The 20,007-nt window shown below is 38.6% G+C and overlaps 1 protein-coding gene and 1 non-coding gene across 2 annotated transcripts; one reads left to right on the forward strand and one right to left on the reverse strand.

The window, feature by feature from the left end:
• Nucleotides 1-614: 614 nt before the first annotated feature.
• Nucleotides 615-696, reverse strand: trnan-guu (transfer RNA asparagine (anticodon GUU)). Its single transcript has one exon. It is a non-coding gene; the product is annotated as a tRNA-Asn (tRNA).
• Nucleotides 697-2,764: 2,068 nt separating this feature from the next.
• On the forward strand, nucleotides 2,765-17,203 carry LOC127437476 (dysbindin domain-containing protein 1-like). The gene is made up of 4 exons (XM_051692420.1): nucleotides 2,765-2,900; nucleotides 7,422-7,568; nucleotides 10,597-10,734; nucleotides 14,459-17,203. Exons 1-4 carry the CDS (start codon nucleotides 2,870-2,872, stop codon nucleotides 14,641-14,643), a joined length of 501 nt encoding a protein of 166 aa, XP_051548380.1. The 5' UTR covers nucleotides 2,765-2,869; the 3' UTR covers nucleotides 14,644-17,203.
• The last annotated feature ends 2,804 nt before the right edge of the window (nucleotides 17,204-20,007 follow it).

The raw sequence follows: 20,007 nt of genomic DNA on the forward strand, positions 1-20,007 counted from the left end.
TCTTCATTTACTGTTATCCATCAAGGCCCCCTTAACAGTAAAAACAGATCATTGCATGCAATTATTTCTTCTGGAATCAGAACCCTTTATTCTTTTTTGTTCTTTTAATTTGGAGGAGCTTTTTGAATGTCCTTACCTCCACGGGCAGATTCTGGCAAGCAACACAAACTAATTATATAAGCAAAAAATGCTTACCTTTTTAAGTGGCCACTGTTTGAGTTGCTTGTCCAGATAGCCCATTGTGGCTTCAAATCTGCTCCTTTCCAGTGCCCCACGTTGGGCGGCAATTTGTGGGATAAAAAATATTCCACAATGACTTGCTATTTTGTAGTCGAGTTAGATAGCTTTCCTGAATAGATTGAAGGTAAGGCATAAACTCTGATGGAATTAGCTTTGATTTAAATATTGACATTATCTTTTCAACATGTTCCTTTCAAACAGCAAGGAAACATGTTGAGGAGGATGGGTTTCAAAACCACACGTGAAGCGCACAATGGATTTCAAAGCTACGCAAATAGAGTGCAACGGATCAGCAGTCCTCTTTTAGATAAACTTGATATTTTGTAGTCTAGTTAGATAGCGCTCTTGAAAAGAATTCAAATAATGTATAAACTTGACAAGGATGGGATTTGAACCCACACGTGCAGAACACAATGGATTAACAGTCCATTGCTTTAATCACTCGGCCACCTTGTTATCTTTAGATAGATGTCTTGCTATTTTGTAGTGTAGTTAGAAAGCTTTCTTGAAAAGATTGGAAGTGAGCTATAAACTCTGATGGAATTAGCTTTGACTTAAATATTGACATTATCTTTTCAACATGTTCCTTTCAAACAGCAAGGAAACGCGTCAACGAAGATGGGTTTCAAAACCACACGTGCAGCGCACAATGGATTTCAAAGCTACAGGAAAAGAGTGCAACGGATTAGCAGTCCATCACCTAAACCGATTGGCCTCTTTTAGATAAACTTGTTATTCTGTAGTCTAGTTAGATAGCTCTCTCGAAAAGAATGCAGGTAATGTACAAACTCGACGAGGATGGGATTTGAACCCACACGTGCAGAGCACAGTGGATTAGCAGTAATGATGTAATTAGCTTTGACTGAATTTTGGACACAAATTTTCAACAGGGTTAGGAACGGGACTCGTAAGTAATTTAACCTCATCATGTTCACTTGTATTGATCACTGTATTATGGTGTCGTTGGTTAGCTATTTTGAAAAGTTGTGAATTTCGCCATAATGTTTCCAACTTTTTTTTCAGCAAATACAATTAGAGCACCTTTTTCTAAACTCACAGGAGCATTTAAATGTATATCTTAGAGCGAAATATTGAGATAATCTTTTAACAGTGTGCTTTTCATCACCAGGGGTGCTTCTCATTTCTTTATTTGTGCATTCTCTTTTCCTTTTCTTTCGTCTTAGTTTTTTTCTAGTCCCACTTAGGATGCAAGAAAATAATTCAAGAATATGAGTAGGGAGGAATGTCCTTGTTCACTCAAGTGTTACTTCAAATCTTAATAAAATAATGACAATTTCCTGGGCTTTACGGCTTAGGTATTGAATAAAATTCTGTTGGTGTGCCCGAAAAAATTGCTTGTCTAAAAATGAGGCTTTGGAGACACTTTACTCTAACTTAAGAGACCATTTTAAATGAACATCCATATTTTTTATGAATACTATTTGTACAAGTATTATTTTTTTAAGACAATATACCCCTATGATATTTAACACCAGATGCTTTTTTTTAACAAAATAATTATTTAATTAGATTCTTATTTGTTGGGAACTTACTAGGAAAAGCTATATTTCCATATTCTCTTTAACTGCATTATAAAATTGAGACATATTGAGAAATGAGACATACTGAGCCACACCTATTTTATTTAATTTATTTATTATCTATTTTTAAATGCAGACGTGAAAGAGACATTAAAGATATTATAACGACTTCAGGTCTGTTCCTCCCACAAAGCTAGAGTATTGCTTCAGAAGGTTTGAAATATAGTGCAGGGCTTGTATGGACTACTTTTATGATGCTTAAGATTCTTCAGAAATTATGTTCTCTGTTCCAGTTTGTTTCACACAAAGTAGTTGTATGGATGTAGAAGAATTAAAATATAATGTATGACACATATGGACTAGTTTAAAGGTACTTTTTGGAGCCTGAAAGCCCCTGGACACTGTATACTTTCATTACATTGAGAAGAACAGCGTCATCATTCGAAATTCTCAGTTTTGTGTTCCTTGGAGGAAAGAAAGTCAAACAATTTTGGAACATTTTGAGGGTAAGTAAATAATAGAATAAACAACAGAAGCTGGGTGTGAAGTTTGGGTGAATCATTCCTTTAAATCTTACATATATGCATACTTCAACTATTAGGCCACTCCAGGACTAGACAAATGGCAAACGTGTCCATAAGATCTGTAAAAAACAAATGTTTTTTAGTCACCTAAACACAGATCTGACTATCTCATTTGATCTATTCTTTAGTCAACATTGCATTCGTACACCAAATCCCTGCCTCTCTGTCTACAATCCTTTTTATTGTCTCTGGGCACCTCCCTCTCAATCACCCTCTCTCTGTTCCCTCAGCTTTGGTGTGTCATGTAGTGTGGCAGTTGTGTGTGGGCTGACTGCATTTTTTTGTGGTGGGACTCTTTATGTGTCACTGTTGTGCTGCAGTAACAAAGGCAGTGTGAATGTGTGACTGTGCATGTAGGGGTGGGGAGTAAGAGAGTGGGTAGCTAGAAAGAGATAAAGTGGTACATGAGGCAGGAGGCTGCACCTCACTCTCTCTCCTCACTCACTCCCTCTACTCCCATCTGCGACGCCTGACAGCACTGCACCGGCTGCTAAAACAGTCTTAATGGAGGCTCAGGCAGATTCTAGTGCAGGAGGTAAGAGCAGATATTTCTTCAGGCAGCATGCTGCGACACATTAAAGCACACACACGTCACATTTTATAGTCCACTATAAGAGTCGCCACTATGTCCTTTTATTTAACGCACAGACAAAGCAGCCAGGCAGAGGGAGCCGGCAGTCTCTGCTCAGTGGCGTGCAGCCTGTATTTATGCATACTCATGGGAAAAGGCGAAGCAGCTTTAGGGTGTTGGCTTATGCATTACAGCATTAACAATTACTAAAACTGGTGTTTTAATAAGACATAAAGGTCATGAGAGAGGGGCAGGGCATACCACATTTTTGGATGCAACCCTTGCAAAAAACGTGACACTGAGTTGCATGTATGCAGTGGTTGCGATGGGACAATGGGACTTTCAAGTGCCACTGGATGATACTAAAATATAGTGCACCTTGGCATGCTTGGTTTAAATGCAGTGCTCAGCATTTTGTAATATATAATTATTTAGCAATCCATGTAACGATATTTTATTTGCAATAAAAGAACAACCCAGCAGAACCAAAAACTGAATCCAAAATCCGAGCCATTAGGATCATCAGAGCTCGGTTCTAGTGTGTGTGGGCTAACAGAGGGGTACAATAGGGAGGGATGACCTGCAGAATGAATGAAATAGCCGCAGCTGGGAAAGTCTGTTTCATCAGATTTCTGTTTCAAAAATGGAGATAATTAAGAGGTTATCTGTGTCTACTTGTCTTATTGTCCCATATGTGTAATTGAACTGTCTTCCACAATATAAAATGCTTGCATGCTTTGACTGTGGCCTCAAGAAATCAATAAACAGATGGAAGCTTTTTAAACACAGAGTAAAACAACAGCATCTTCTGTTTCACTTGTTTGGCAACCACAGACAAACCCCATTTGAGTCCTAGAAATGCAGAACAAGAACTCGGCTGTAGACGTGGAGCTAAACTGTGATTCACCATCAAAATTCAATTTTGTAAGTGGTGTTTGCCAAGTCAAGCAACACTGTTACTATTGCTCATAATTAGCGTTAGGGATTTGAACAAACTGCTTATCCTAAGTATTTCACCATTTTTGCGACGGACATGAGTAATACCTCAAATTATGCATCTTGGTGAGGAAACATGAGCCTTTACCAAGCAATCAGATTTACAGATTTTATCTGTTGGATAATAAAACTGCTAAAAAAAACCCAAAAATGTATTGTGCTTTTCCATCATCAGGTTAAACAGCTACCATTGCTGAATCGTGCTGTTTCGTTTAGGTTATGGTTTCTTTTTCTTTTTGGTGCTCTGAAATCAGGATTAAAATGAAAATGAACTGATAAGTGACCAATCATGAGTCGCCACGTCACTAAAGTTGTTCCACCAGCATGGTTCTCCTGTCCTGAGAACGGTTAGCTTACCATGCTGAGAAATCAGTGCGAGGAATGGTTTGTAATCATACCATACCAGTGCTACTGACACTGTTATTTACCATGCTCAGAACCATTCGTTCTGATAATTAAAATGTATCTGTTCACAGTTTTCCTGGCCAACCACTGTTTTCTGGTTCCAGTCTTCATAAGATGCAATAAAAAAAATGACAGAAACAAATTATCCAGACAGTGAACAACGACCATTTTATGAGTTAGAGTAAAAATCAGTTCAGGCTCAACTAGTGCAGTTGTTCGTTGTCATAACAACCCAAAGTAGTAAATTACATGAACGTAAATAATCTTTAGGCCATCATTTCATGTCATCTAGCTACTCTTTTAATTTTGACAGGTAAGGCACTGTCAAAAGGTTGTCATTGTGACTCTGTGAACAATTGTCACTATGGAACCACATGTTTTTTATTTGTCAATTTTTACAAATTTAATACGCTAAACATCACATACTCTAAAAACACTGAAGACAGACTTCGGTTAAGAAAATAACATTGAAGAAGGGCCATATCAAGAGACCAAAACATTAAAGAAATATTTGGGGATGGGCTCTTTTAACTTGGGCCAGGAAGTAACCACCTAGTAAGCACTCAGAACACCCTAGTAACCAAATAGCAATGCACTCACAAACACTTAGAACACATTAGCAGCTGCATGGCAACCTACTAACAACCAGTGGTGATAAAGTACACTAATCCTATAGTTGAGTAAAAGTACAGATACCCTGATAAAATATTACTCTAGTAAAACTCCACTTGAATAAAAGTACAAAAGTATTTGCTTTCAAATGTACTTAAGTATCAAAAGTAAAAAGTACTGGTCTATTAAAGGGATAGTTACCCCAAAAATGAAAATTCTCTCATCATGTACTCACCCTCATGCCATCCCAGATGTGTATGATTTTCTTTCTTCTGCAGAACACAAATGAAGATATACAGAACAATATTTCAGCTTTGTAGGTCCATACAATGCAAGTGAATGGTGACCAAAACTTTAAAGGCAGCGTAAAAGTAATCCATATGACTCCAGTGTTTTAATCCATATTTTCAGAAGAGATATGATAAGTGTGAGTGAGAAACAGATTATTTAAGCTTATATTTACTCTAAATCTTCACTTTCTTTTTCTTTTGTTTTTGGTGATTCACTTTCATTGTGCATATCGCCACCTACTGGGAAGGGAGGAGAATTTATAGTAAAAAAGGACTTAAATATTGATCTGTTTCTTACCCACACCTGTCATATCACTTCCGAAGACATGGATTAATCCACTAGAGTTGTATGGAGTACTTTTATGCTGCCTTTAAGTGGTTTTTGGAGCTTCAAAGTTCTGGCCACCATTTACTTGCATTTTATGGACCCACAGAGCTGAAATATTCTTCTAAAAATCTTCATTTGTGTTCTGCAGAAGAAAGAAAGTCATACACATCTGGGATGGCATGAGGTTGAGTAAATTAAGAGAAAATTCTCATTTTTTGGGTGAACTATCTCTTTAAGGCTTTTGTTTAATATTTTTTGGCAATTCAATATGCTGTATCCTGCTGCTCATATAAATTTAAGGAGAGAATGGTCTAATATCACAGGCAATTCTTTCTTATTAAGAAAAACTACCATACACAATAACACTGTGTGTGTGTGTGTGTGTGTGTGTGTGTGTGTGGCACTTTCCTGTCTGTATGTGCATTTCATACTTGAAAAGAAGTCATTTGTTGGAGGTATCATCTGGTGACTGGGACGTGATCTCTTCTCGCAGATGGTCTCTGAAGTAGTCCTGACCTGGAATTGAATCTTTAATTGCTACTAAACTTTTTTGCAAACATAAAATGCATTTTTCACATTTAAATTTAAAATGACAGCACCGTACTAAACAATACAACCGTAGTATGGTTAAGTATGATTATACTAATGCAACTTTGTGAATGCATTGGTACAGTATGGTTATTTGAGTTATATGATTCTTCATATTATAAAACCATACTGCCAAACATTAAAGCAAGGGTCACCAATAATGAAGACATTAACCAAAAGGTTCACCTGTGTTCTCAGGACGAGTATTCTTCATAAATGTCAGGTCAGTGCAGACTGTGTGTTTTAAATTATTTGTTTATTATTTATTTATTACGTTTTTTTTTTATCTTTGTGAATTGCCAATTAGTACATCTTTGCTATTTTATCAATCATTTTGTGCTTCATAATTGTTTTACTGTTTAAATAATTGTAGGACAACATACCCCGCTAGGTCAAGGTTTATAAGATTACTGCTAGCAAGCGAGTACATTCGTGGCAATTTTGTTAATACAAGTTTGACGGCGAGTTCTTGAAAGCCGATACAGTCATTGTGTATTTTGTTAGGCAGGCACAGAAGACATTTAAAAATGGCTTTTGGCGCTCTAACTGAACGGTAACCTTCGTTCTGCGGAAACTCTCGTGAGATTGCATTTGTTGCTGGGTAACGGTTATAGTCTCGCGAGAACAAGACTTACTAGTCTATTTTAATTTAACGCTATTTATTAATTTATTAATTTCAAAGTAGCTAGGAATGGCACATTATGAAAAAAAATGTAGTGGAGTAAAACGTAAGATATTATCCTTTTGAATGTAGTGAAGTAAAAGTAAAAGTTTTCTGAAATAAAAATGCTCTGATAAAGCACAGATACCTGAAAAATTTACTTAAGTACAGTAACGAAGTAAAATACACTAACACCCACATAGTAACGTGCTAAAAACACTCATAACATACTAGCAACCGCATAGTAATGTGCTAAAAACCACTCAGAAGACCTTAGCACACAGCAACACCTTGGCAACTACACAGCAACATGCTAACAGCCACTTAGAACACCTTAGCAACTGTAAAGCAGTGCTCTGGTAACTGCCCAGAACATCCCAGAGACCACATAGCAGTGCACCAGAAACCTACAGAACACCTTAGCAACTGCATAGCAATGCACTGACAACTACTTAGAAAACCTTAGCAACTGCATAGCATCACCCTGGCAACCACCCAGAGCAACTTTGTATTCTGGCAGCAAGTTTTGCATGGGCACCACTCATTAATTAAATGGTAGATAATCTGTGTACAATAAGGTTAAAGATTATTATTGTTTTTTGCAGAGCCACTTAGAGAGCGAGAGTTCCAGAAGCTTCTAAAGTCCTCCAGCTCGGCCAGTCTCACCAGTGAGGCATCCCACAATGCCTCAGGAGAGCATGTTGGTACCCCAGCCCATTACGGCAGTCAGGTGCTGATCACCGAGAAACGACGTGAGTCAAAGATAAACCACACAAAACCTGTCAAGAACATGTCCGGGTCATATTTCACCCCAAAATCAAAAGAAAAAAATGTAAAAAATATATTTTACTTAAAAAAAAAAAAAAAAAAGAAAAAAAGAAAAAAAAGAAAAGAAAAGCCTATTTTTAGGACCATTAAAGGTTCACTCAGTACATTTTTCCTCATTTAAAAAGTTTTACTTCTAAAGAAATGAATTGTAATTTTGAAACATATGTATAAAATCATGTCCACTCATGTGAGATGAAGAGTTCAGTCATACCAGTAACCATATAAAAGCTGTTTTATTCTACATGGGGCAGGGGCGCCCTCATGGAGCCTGCCATGTTTGCATCACATGGCCAGCCAAATACTACTCACTTAATCTCAGTAAATGCCCTGTTATTGGACACTTTCATTCATGGATTAAATTAATCCTGGTTGATTGTGAATAGTGAATTTCTACAATGGCATTGGTAACTGAAAACTACTGTTTAAATGATGCAGCATCCATGCCACTAGGTGTCAGTGTCATGCTTCAACATACTGAGTGCACCTTTAAGGCTTTTTGCACTGTGGCATTATTATTTTTTATAACAATTTAACAATTATTATAATAACAATTTAGCATATTTTACATTTAATTACCATAATGCAAATAATAACAAAAAATAGTTATAATAATTATAATTCTCATTATTGTAAAGCCAAAAAAATCTCATTCTTAATAACAAAAATTAAGGATATATTATTTAAATTGTGAATTATTTATACATCATTACTGTCACGTTCTGTCTCCCTCATGTTTTCCATGGACTCTTATTTTGAAGTTTCCCCCTGGACTCTATTTCCCACAGTGCACTGCCCTCATTACCTCCCTCATTAGTTCCTTTTGTATATATACCCTCCAGTTTTGTTCATTCATTGTCAATTCTTGTCCATGTAAAGCTTGTGTTAGTTTGTTTATACAGATACATCGCCTCTCTCACCTCTCCTTCATCATCCTCTCCAACACAACCTGTGACAGAAGAACTGACCGAAAAGGATGTATCTAGCCGCTGTACAGATCATCCTCCTCGAGCAGGGGGAGCGTACAGTTGAGGATCACATTCGTGATTTTCTCCACCTAGCAAATTTGGTGCACTATGATGACTGTGCTCTGGTTAATTTCTTCCAGGCTGGTCTGAGTAGTGCACTGAAGGAGCTGATGCCTCCGACGGGTCCTCACTGGACGCTCGCCGACTACATTGAGGAGGCTCTGAAACTAAGCGGCTCACCATTCTCTGTGGGTAAGGAGGATGAGGATCTTGAATCTCCTCCCACAATGGATACCCTCCAGCCTGCCACGGTTAACGAGCCAGTGCCCATGCCTGCCACGGTTACCGTCCCAGAGCCAGAGCCTGAAGCCTCGGCCGTCCCAGAGCCAGAGCCTGAAGCCTCGGCCATCCCAGAGCCAGAGCCTGAAGCTTCGGCTGTCCCAGAATCAGAGCCTGTAGCCCCATCTGTCCCAGACCCAGCTCTCGCCAAGTTGGTAGACCTGGACTTTATTCCCACCCTGATCCCCACCCTGACTACCCTTCACCCTCCGCTGATTCCAGCCAGCTTATTGGACACCCTGGTTCCGTCCTGTGCCCTATCCCTTCCTCCTCCGCTGGTTCCACTTAAGATATTCGCTCCTCTTCCCTTCAGCCGGTTCCCCTCAAGTCACCGGCTCGACCAACGGCCCAATTGACTCCACAAACAAGGGGATCCATCGACCCTCCGACTCTGCCTTGGCCCTCTGAACCCTGGACTCTGTCTTGCCCCTCTGATCCCTCTTCATAACCTCCACTCCACATCCCCTCATCTCCACTGTGGGCTGTCAGCCTATCGGCATCACCGGGGTCCCTCGTCCCTCCAGCTCCGCCTTGGTCCTTACGCCCACCGGCTCCACCTCAGTCCTCCGATCCTCCAGCTCCGCCTTGGTTCTCCGAGCCTTCGGTGCTGCCTCGGTCCTCTGAGCCTCCGGCTCCACCCTGGTCCTTCGAGCCTTCGGCTACACTCCGGGCACTAGGATCCCCAGATCCGCCTCTCGAGCCTTCCACGGCTCCGCCTTCCATGGCTCCGCCCCCAGAATCTTCCACGTCTCCTTCCTCGGCTCCGCCTTCCCTGGCTCCACCTTCCTTCTCATGACTCAGTCTCCCAGGCCTCCTGATCCCGTCCCTGCTCTGTGGCTTCCTCCTGACTCTGTCCCAGCCCTGAGGCTGCCCCCCAAACCTCCTGACTCCACCCCTGTCTTTTGGTCACCTGTTTCCTCCTGTCCCTCCATCATTAGGCGCCAGGAGTCGCCTTGTGGGGGGGGGGGGGGGGGGGGGTGTAGGTAATGTCATGTTCTGTCTCCCTCATGTTTTCCATGGACTCTTATTTTGAAGTTTCCCCCTGGACTCTATTTCCCACAGTGCACTGCCCTCATCAGTTCCACATCATGCTCACCTGTCTTCGATTCCCTCATTAGTTCCTTTTGTACATATACCCTCCAGTTTTGTTCATTCATTGTCAGTTCTTGTCCATGTAAAGCTTGTGTTAGTTTGTTTATTTTTGCTTATGGCACGCCACGTTGTTTTGTATTGTCTTCATCTTCATTAAAGCCTGCATGTAGATACATCGCCTCTCTCACCTCTCCATCATCCTCTCCAACACAACCTGTGACAATTACAGTATACAGTTTGTTATACTGCTTTTAATTTATGCTAATATTATAATTTTTTTTTAAATTGTTGTGTCCAGGACAGGATTATTTTCATTACTGTTAAATAGTCCAGATGCTTTACAATAAGAATGTGATTTTCTGCATTATAGTAATGAGAAAATATGCTCAGTTGTCTTTTAAATGATCCGAAATATAGGCTTTCCTTATGCAAAATATGATTTTTTTATTTGAGTAAAATATGACCCAGTCATTTTCTTCATGAGATTTATCATACTGGCTTTAGTTGACAACATGCCTGATGGAGTTTTGTTCTGATGTCTTGTTTCTGACCTCAGAGCCTCTGAGCAGTGTGTCCTCACTGGAGGTGCACTTTGACCTCTTGGACCTGACAGAGCTCACAGACATGTCTGACCAGGAGCTGGGGGAGGTGTTTGCAGACTCCGATGAGGAAAATCATACAGAATCTCCTGCAAGTGAGTCACATTAACCAGTTTTACCATACAAGGAGATTCTAAATTTAATCCTGTTCAGTGTTTTGCAAGTCTATACCTAATCTTTCCATTTCCCAGCTCTAAAAATATCCTTAAGATTCTTATCTTAACATTTAAAGTAAGAGCTATTGCCTATGACAATGTTTATTGCACCACAAGCAATATAAAACAATTGACTAACAGTTTAACTGGAAACTCACAGCTCTGTGATTCCATGGAAATCCACAGAACGCATTATTATTTGACTGAGTTCTGCATTGTCCGAAGTGCACCACTATGTAAATGTCAGTGCTGTGGCAATGTCAGTGCCATCCTACATTTTGAGCTACTCAGATTAGCTTTATTTGGAGCTCTGTGGCCTTTAAATTATGTGAAAAATGTTTGTCTTGGCTGTCATTGCCTAAAAGTGTTTAAAATTACATAAAGGTGAGTTCACATCGACAGTGATTAAATTCCTGGAGGTCGTCCAGTCGCTGTACTGTTGCTTGCCATTAGGAGTTCTTACTCAGCTAGGGTTGCCAGTTGTCCTTTATTAGCCGGGACTTCCCGTATTTTGGCCTAAATTTTGATGTCCCATACGGAAAGCCTATAAACCCAAATTCTAGTGGCAATATGCTCGAGTGGGACCCAGAGAAATACAAGTCCATCACAGTTTTAACCCTCCTATGGTATTAAAAAATGGCACCTTCCTTTGGTATTCATGGTCATTTTTGAGTAGAAGGTTTAGATGTGTGATCCTTTTTTTTTTTTTTTTTTTTTTTGATGGTGATACAATGTTTTCTTCCCTGAAGTATTAACAATAAAATTATGCATTTCTTATGCTATTTTGATCTTATTTGCATGTACACTTCTAAATTTTACCATTAATTTGCATATACAAATAAGCAAATTTTCTATAAGTAGAAACATGAAGAAAATGTGAGAATGTGACATAATTGCTGCCATCTGGTGAACAAAATATCAATAACATGACTTAAACCATGTTATGCCAGTAACAGCCAGTGTCTGTAGCCACCTACTGTGTAGTCTGATGACTTGTTGTAACCTAATTGTATATTTTATCACAAGATATGCATTTGGATATATATTTAGACATTATCAAACTATTGTTTGTCAATGTTTAACATTTTAAAATTGATTTGAAGTGACAGTTTTTGCAGTTTGTCATTATGCTTGTCATCAAGTCTGACCATGGTGTTACAAAGACACCGAATAAGCATTTTTCTACCAATAATTTATTTTAAACATAAAAATTTAATAACTCAAAGTAAATACATAATGTCAAGAAAATAAACATCAAGAAACAGACATGAACTGCAAAATTCAGAAAATTGAATTAGAGTATAAAATAGAAGAATCAGAGTAAACATTTTCAAAACAACTGCAATTTAAAACTTTCTATAGTAAATATTTTGCAAATGTGTGGGTGTGTGAGTGTGTCAGACTGCTGTCATCCGCTAGAAAACAACAGATGACTTATAATGCCAACAATGACCAAAAGATGGCTGTAGAGCTCCACTTACTGTATAGATGCCCTGGTTCTTTGTGTGTGTGTGTGTGTGTGTGTGTGTGCGCGCGCGCGTTCGGGATTGGGTGGTTAATGTGGACATTGTTTTAGGTTACAAACTGGTAATTACAAGGGTATTATGCAATAAAAGTGGTTTGAGGACATTTCTAGTGTCCCCATAATTCAAATCACTTAAACATACTAAACTATGTTTTGTTTCTTTTAAGGTAAAAATGCAGGAATTTTTTTTGTGAGGGTTAGGTTTAGGGGTAGGGTTAGAATCTATAGTTAATATAGTATAAAAATCATTATGTCTATGGAGAGTCCTCATAAGGATAGCCACACCAACCTGTGTGTGTGTGTTCTGTATTGTGAGTGTGTTGTCGTCTAAACCCTTCATTTCTGAGTGTGTGTGTGTGTGTGTGTGTTTAGCATTGTGGCTGATTTGTTTTCTTTGACAAAAGTAAAAAAAAAAAAAGCATTGTGTTAAAGTCTCACCAGTTGATTCTTGTGTAAGTGTGTTTGTGTGTGAGTGAATGTGTATTGTTTGCACTGAGGATGTTTTAGAGTCTCAGCCTGTAATTTCTGTCTTTTTTTTTTTTTTTTTTTTTTGCATTGTGGCTGATTTATTGATTATATTTGACAGATTAAAAAAAAAAAAAAAAAAACTTTTTTCTTTTTTTTTTTTTTGGTCTTTCCCATTCATTTTTAATGGTCGGTCAATTTTGACCACAAATACCAAAGGTGTCGCTTTTATGACCACTTAGACTTGTCGAATCAAGCCCAATTTATTTGTATGTTCAGATGGAAAATGGAGGAAAACTCACCAAGTCTTGTACTGCTCAGATAAACTAAACCATTTTTATTACATTTTTAAAATGTATTTCGGTCAAAAATGACAGAATATCATAGGAGGGTTAAGCGCTGCCAAAAAAACAACAACAACAAAAAAAAAAAACAACAACATAATATAAAGATTTATTTTTAAGTACACAAGTTCTTTAGAATGGCAATCAGTGGAGAAAAATGCTTTTTGGGTCCAATGGTGTAGTTACAACATCTACCAGCAGAGGCTAACTAAACCATGCAAACCATCCGAAATCTGACCCCTTGGCTGTATTAAATTGTGTCAAGATGCAGATCATGTGAGCTCCACTGTCTGGATTTCTACTGGCAGAGACCACATGGCATCTCTGCTCAACTTTGTTATCATCACCAATGATCTCTCACTCATGTCACCTCAAATCACTGTCATTGGAAATTAATGACTTTCAATCACTTTGTCACTGCAAATCGCTGCCAGTGTGAAGGCACCTTGATAAATTGTTGAAGAGACAGTTGTGACTTTATGAATCACATGAGCTCTGTTCCAAAACAGCTGTGAGCTGCCCTGCTGTCCTGTGCCTATATAAGCAGCCACCTTCAGGCAGCATCTTAACCATCATGGAACCTCATAACTGACTGATTTGAAAAATGTTGCATGGGCAGCAAATTCGTAAATGGTCATTCACGCACACCATACAAAAAGCACTCCTCACACAAGAGATCTAACTTAAAATTGATTCCAAAAGAGATTGCCAAATGAATGATGCAATTAAATGCTTTGAGTGTAGTGTCAGAAAAGCGCTATATAAATGTAACGTTCATTCATTAATGTTTGTCCCTGTTTGTCGCTGACATTTTGAAGACATATTGTAATGTTTTCAGTGAAAAACATGATGTATGGTCCCTTCCATAATGTCATCTACAATGCTTCTCATGTTAAGATCAAAGCAGTTTGGGACGTACACGTTAGTAGTGTGCTTATGATGCCTTAAAATACCGTCTAGGTCAGTATTAACAAACCCTGTTCCTGGAGGCACACCTACAGTATAATTTTTTTTTATGTTGCCTTAATCTAACACACCACAAATTAATCAACTCATTAGTAGAGACTTCCAGACCTGAAATGAATTAATCAAAGCAGGGAGATATCTATAATGGGTACTTTTGGTGTGCTTCCATGAACAGTATTGGGAAACACTGGTCTAAGTAGGCAGTTCTCTAGGTTTTGGAGACATGGTCTTCTCAGCATAAATTATCCCTTGAAAAAACCAAATAGTTGGTTAGATCTCATTTTTTTACAAATGTACTTGTCATCAGTTTTGAATTGGTCAGTCAGTGTTTATGATAGTGTGCTTAATTGGTTGGTTTTCTAAGTTCATCCTGCAGATCGTCAACAGCCCCCGTTACCTCGATTTCCACACTGTGGTTACGTTCGCTCACCTTCCTGGACTCGCGGTGGAAAAGGGGAGCAGCAACAGAGAGATCGAAAACACCACAGCGATTCAGAGAACACAGAGCCTTTGCTGAAGATAGAACGCTCCCAATCCCAACAGCCTTGAGCCAGGGACATCTACAGGGGCTCAGGGAGAACACAAAGCCTTTATGCGGGAAGTAGAGGTTCCTTCTCAAGCAGGAAATGAGGAACCTCTGGGATCAAAGGATATAAACATCCCATCCTGCCCTGAGAAAATAAATGCAGTCCCTTTGCCCATTATGATGGGCAAGGAGACAGCTCCAATAAGCTGGGGTAATTGTAAACTCTTCCTTAAGATGGAAAAGACTTCATCCAACCAGGTTTTTAGGACACCTCTTTGTGACATGGACTCGCCCATATTCTTCATTTAACTACTGCATATGGAGAACTAGAAGCATGATGTAACATTATGGACCACATTGGCTCAAGTGATGCAACGGAAATGTGAATCTAAGGAGCCATTTAGGACTTCCATAGTGATTTTTAAACAGTCAAGGACCTGTAGCAATAGAGCAATGTGTCAAAGCAGCAATTGTGGCAGAACACATTCAGAGACCCTGCAATGTGGATCAAAACCATGCCTGTGAAACAGGTAACAAAAATAGCCAACTAAAGTGCCCTTTGAGGAGATTCCGCTTAAAAAATTGGGAGACCCTTAAGTGAAATATCTTGTTTAAAAAGTTCATGCCTAAGACCAGAAACATACTCTTTGCAAGTACGTGAGCGCATTTCCAAAATGTGTCAGAGCACAATTCAGAATGCAACTCAAGTACCATTATTGCAGGCATTATCATAAACTGTCTGCTTCTATGGTCAGTTTTCTCTCTAAGAGTCATCTATCACAGTATTTCCCAAACCTGTTCCTGGAGGCACAAGACAATAAACATTTTAGATGTCTTCCTGACCTAATGCATCCATTTGAGGACTTGGAGTATCTACTAACGAGATGATGAGTTGAATCAGGTGTGTTAGATTAGGGCTACATTGAAAATGTGTACTGCTGGGGTGCCTCCAGGAACAGGTTTGTGAATCACTGATTTATTGTAATTGCTGAGCAAAAGTTTAAAGAGGATCATGCTGTGCAGTTTAAAGTTAGTTTAAGAAAGTTTATAGCAAGCTATCTGAATAACACATCCAGCTTCATGGCATGGATATTTCAAGGTAACTCTATCGCCCCCCTAAGGTTTGATATTGCCACAGTAACTCAAGAACACACTATGGGCCTAATTCAAACACAAACAGAAAAAATGTGTGTGTGTTAATCATTCGGAAAGCCATTCTGACATAAATCCTCAGATTTATGAATGTTTTCGTATATTTAAAATGTTAGTTGGTACGAACAAAAATTACACCTGCTCCTGACCTTACAAAAATCTAGAGTTCTAGTCGCAAACTTGCGCTAAATTTGCAGCAAATTTGCCACTCATTATTTTCACTGAAACTTAGCTTGTGATTCACCGCAAATGTTTGCCAGAAGTGTGCAGCTCTTTTTAGTGGTGAACCTGCAGCAAACCTTTGGCAACAATTGACAATTTGTCGCAAAGCTCATTTGCATGTGAAAATAATCAGTGGCAAATTTGCCATGAACTCTCAATTTTTGTAATTCATGCATAAGACATCCAAAAATGTTGTGTTCTTTCAAGCAAACTGGCATGACTACATTTTGAAAGGAGTGAAATAAAATACGTAATGAAAAAACTAACTAATAATTGAATGACTGAAATTAACCCTAATAAATAACAAATTAGTTTAAAAGATTGCGGTTTGCTGTTTTCTCTCTTTTTTTTTTAAATACACAACGTTTAATTGATGCTTGCATTTATTTCTTCAAAGTATAGTTCCCAACTCTGTTTCTGCTCTGTAACATCTTAAATTTAAACATGTACTAGCAAGTCTAATGCCTTCCTTAGATGTCGTATTCATGGGCATGGATTATGATAATTGTGAATGCGTTTGCCTTTGTGCCCTGTTTACAAATGTTTGGAATCCACTAACATACACTCATTTAACTCACAAATCTGGGGTGTACACAGCTATTGTGAATCCGGAGAAACATTTTCAGGAAGGTCCATTTTATGCACAAATTACTTCCAATTTACTCATATAATTACGAAAGTTTCAAGAATGAGTCCCATTGCACGTATGTACAATGGGACTGTGCTTGCAAAGCATTGGCCAAGCATTCACATCTGTGTTGTGTAATTGTGTATAGTATGTTTCTGGCCTAACTCTTGGATGTAAGAGAGATTCAACTTGTAGCAATATGTTTTTTGAACTGCTCCGTATCAGTGTCATTAATATAAAGTATCAGTGTCATTAATATAATAATTTCTCATCAAGATGGCATCCAAATTCAAGGCCTCAAAACGTCTTGAAATATGCCTAATTCAGTATAATCTTAAAAGACCAAAAATAAATTGAAAGGGTAATCAAGATGCAAATGTTAAAGTGTTGGGCTAATCTGCACCCGTGAAAAAGCTGTTCTGTATTTGTCACCATTCAAGGTAATTACAGGGTTCAATGATGTCAAACATGTTCAATACACAGGGTCACATCAGAGAAGATTTGTAAAAACTACTAGAATTATGAACAAGTCTGAGTAATCAATGAAAATAATATAATATGGGAATAAATGTGCAAAATGTCAAAGACATGAGGCTGTTCCCTTGTTTCAATGTAGAGTTTGCAGGACAACATAGCTGTTTTTCTACCAACGGTTCTCGTCACAGAACCGTGCCATTCAATACCGAACCAGTCCGGGCTTGTAGGCACAATAAAAAAAAAAAACATTTCCCACACCGTGGTGCTGTGGATAAGATTAGGAAAAAAAAAAAAACAGGATAAGATTGGACTGAGCAAGAGATCAATTGTGAGTCACCAAGTCACTACAGGCACTCCACCAGAATGGTTCTCTGAGTACAATTAGCTAACCGTGCTGAGAAAACCAGGCAGTGAACTGTTTGTAATCGCACCTTACCAAACTGTGCTCAAGTGGAAATTTTACTAGAACCATTTAATTTGTCAATTTGGCCTGAAGGAGGAAAAGTGTCTTGTGACACAACACCCAGTTGATTATCTCCAATGAGGGGCTGCATGGTGTACTTTACTTTAACAGACATAATATTGATGGCATTGGTCATGAAGATCAATGCAAGTCACTGATACTGCAATGTAAGACTGCTTGTGATGTGCAGCTTAAAGGAATGTTCTGAGTTCAATACAAGTTAAGCTCAATCAACAGCATTTGTGGCATAATGTTGATTACCACAAAAAGTTACTTTGACTTGTCTAATTTTCTTTTAAAAAAAGCAAAAATCGAGGTTACAGTGAAGCACTTACAATGGAAGTGAATGGGGCCAATTTTTGGAGTGTTTAAGCACAAAAATTTGAAGCGTAACATTTTATAAAAGCGCTTGCATTAATTCTTCTGTTAACATTTGTGTATTATTTTAGCTGTAAAGTTGTTTAAATGTTCATTTTAGGGTTTTAGTTTTTGTTGACATTACATCGTCATGGTAACGAAGGTGTAAAACTGGCTATAACTTTACAAAGAAAAGGTTAGTAAGTGATTTTATCACACTAAAATCATGTTTGCACATTTATTGTTTATGTCTTGTGGTTATACTTTCGAAACAGTGAGTATTTTAACATTGAAAAACTGGTCCCCATTCACTTCCATTGAAAGTGCCTCACTGTGACACAGATTTTAGTTTTTTTTTAAATACATTTAAGTCTAAATACATTTTTGTGGTAATCAACATTATGCCACAAAATGCTGTCGATTGAGCTTAACTTGTATTGAACCCGGAATATTCCTTTAAGGAGTTTGCCTTTCGGACTAAAGAGCACTCCAACAAACATCACTTTTGTCTGAGCAAAAGCTTTTTGTAAAGAATGTCCACATAAAATAAAAACTAACTGCTACGTCATACCTTCATACTCATAGCTTAATTTACAAAAATAAATAAATAAATAATAATAGTAAGAATATTTCCTGATAATGCACTGGAATTTTCATAAGGTTTTGGATAACACTGATTCTGGGGCTTTCTGGGATAAATCTCACCCATCTAAAATGGGAGTCGCCCAGATTAACAGAATGCTGGGATGAGGATATGTGATAAATCATCTGGCTATGCCCTACTTCTGCTGATGTCAGTGTTGGAACGTATGAGGCTTAGAAATACTATGTAAACTAAAGAAGGTTGAACACTGTGCAGTTTTTTCTGTCCTTTATAATTGTTGATTGTCAGACTGTAAGAGAACACCCCAGAGAGACCTTAGGGAAAAAGGAAAGACAGACTGTGCAACATCAATTGTCTTTGTCACTCTAAAATAGCTGAGATTTTGGTCACAATTGACAGCGCTGACTGTACATTTTACATCATTAACTGTGTCATGTTCTGACATCCTCATTGACATGCAAAAAGTAAATGGTACTACACAAACCCAAGCAAGCCCTCGCACTTATGTTGGTTATGTTTTGCTTGAAAAAAAAAAAAAGTATCTGGAGTTGGTCGTTGCCGGGCAAAAGAAGGATTTTGTAGACTGCTCATTCTTCAGAGTAAAGAATTCTGATAGTACAATCATAAAGTAAAGGGAATACTAATCAACAAGAGATTTAGATTGCAAATAATATAGACAAGCTAGCATCAACAAACTTAATGTCTCCCTTACGCTCTCATATAAACAAACACATATTACCAATAGAGCTCAACAGTGCCTGCCAATTTTTCAGCCGACTTGGTTCCAGAAGTATTTTTCCGGGATTTCGTTAGTTTTCGTCAAAGAGTTCAGAGCCATGAACCAAATCAATCAGCTATATATATATATATATATGCAGTATTTACACTGATCAGCTACAACATTAAAACCACTGACAGGTGAAGTGAATAACATGTATTATCTCGTTACAGTGGCACCTGTCTAGAGGTGGGACATATTAGGCAGCAAGTGAACAGTCAGTTCTTGAATTTCATGTGTTGGAAGCAAGAAAAATGGGCAAGTGTAAGAATCTGAGCGACTTTAACAAGGGACAAATTGTGATGGCTAGACGACTGGGTCAGAGCATCTCCAAAACGGCAGGTCTTGTGGGGTGTTCCCGGTATGCAGTGGTTAGTACCTACCAAAAGTTGTCCAAGGAAGGACAACTGGTGAACCGGCGACAGGGTCATGGGCACCCAAGGCTCCCTGATGCAGGTGGGGAGCGAAGGCTAGCCCGTCTGGTCCGATCCCACAGAAGAGCTACTGTAGCACAAATTGCTGAAAAACTTAATGCTGGCAATGATAGAAAGGTGTCAGAACACACAGTGCATCGCAGCTTGCTGTGTATGGGGCTGTGTAGCCTCAGACTGGTCAGAGTGCCCATGCCGATCCCTGGCCACCACAATGGGCACATGAGCATCAGAACTGGACCATGGAGCAATGGAAGAAGGTGGTCTGGTCTGAT

This window comes from Myxocyprinus asiaticus, chromosome 48, assembly GCF_019703515.2.
Source record: "Myxocyprinus asiaticus isolate MX2 ecotype Aquarium Trade chromosome 48, UBuf_Myxa_2, whole genome shotgun sequence".
Taxonomy (NCBI): domain Eukaryota; kingdom Metazoa; phylum Chordata; class Actinopteri; order Cypriniformes; family Catostomidae; genus Myxocyprinus; species Myxocyprinus asiaticus.

Coding starts and splice junctions, on each gene's coding strand:
- LOC127437476 (XM_051692420.1), top strand. CDS start 2,870: ATGGAGGCTCAGGCAGATTCTAGTGCAGGAG. Junction 7,569..10,596: donor GCTGATCACCGAGAAACGAC/GTGAGTCAAAGA, acceptor TTCTGACCTCAG/AGCCTCTGAGCAGTGTGTCC. Junction 10,735..14,458: donor TCATACAGAATCTCCTGCAA/GTGAGTCACATT, acceptor TGGTTTTCTAAG/TTCATCCTGCAGATCGTCAA.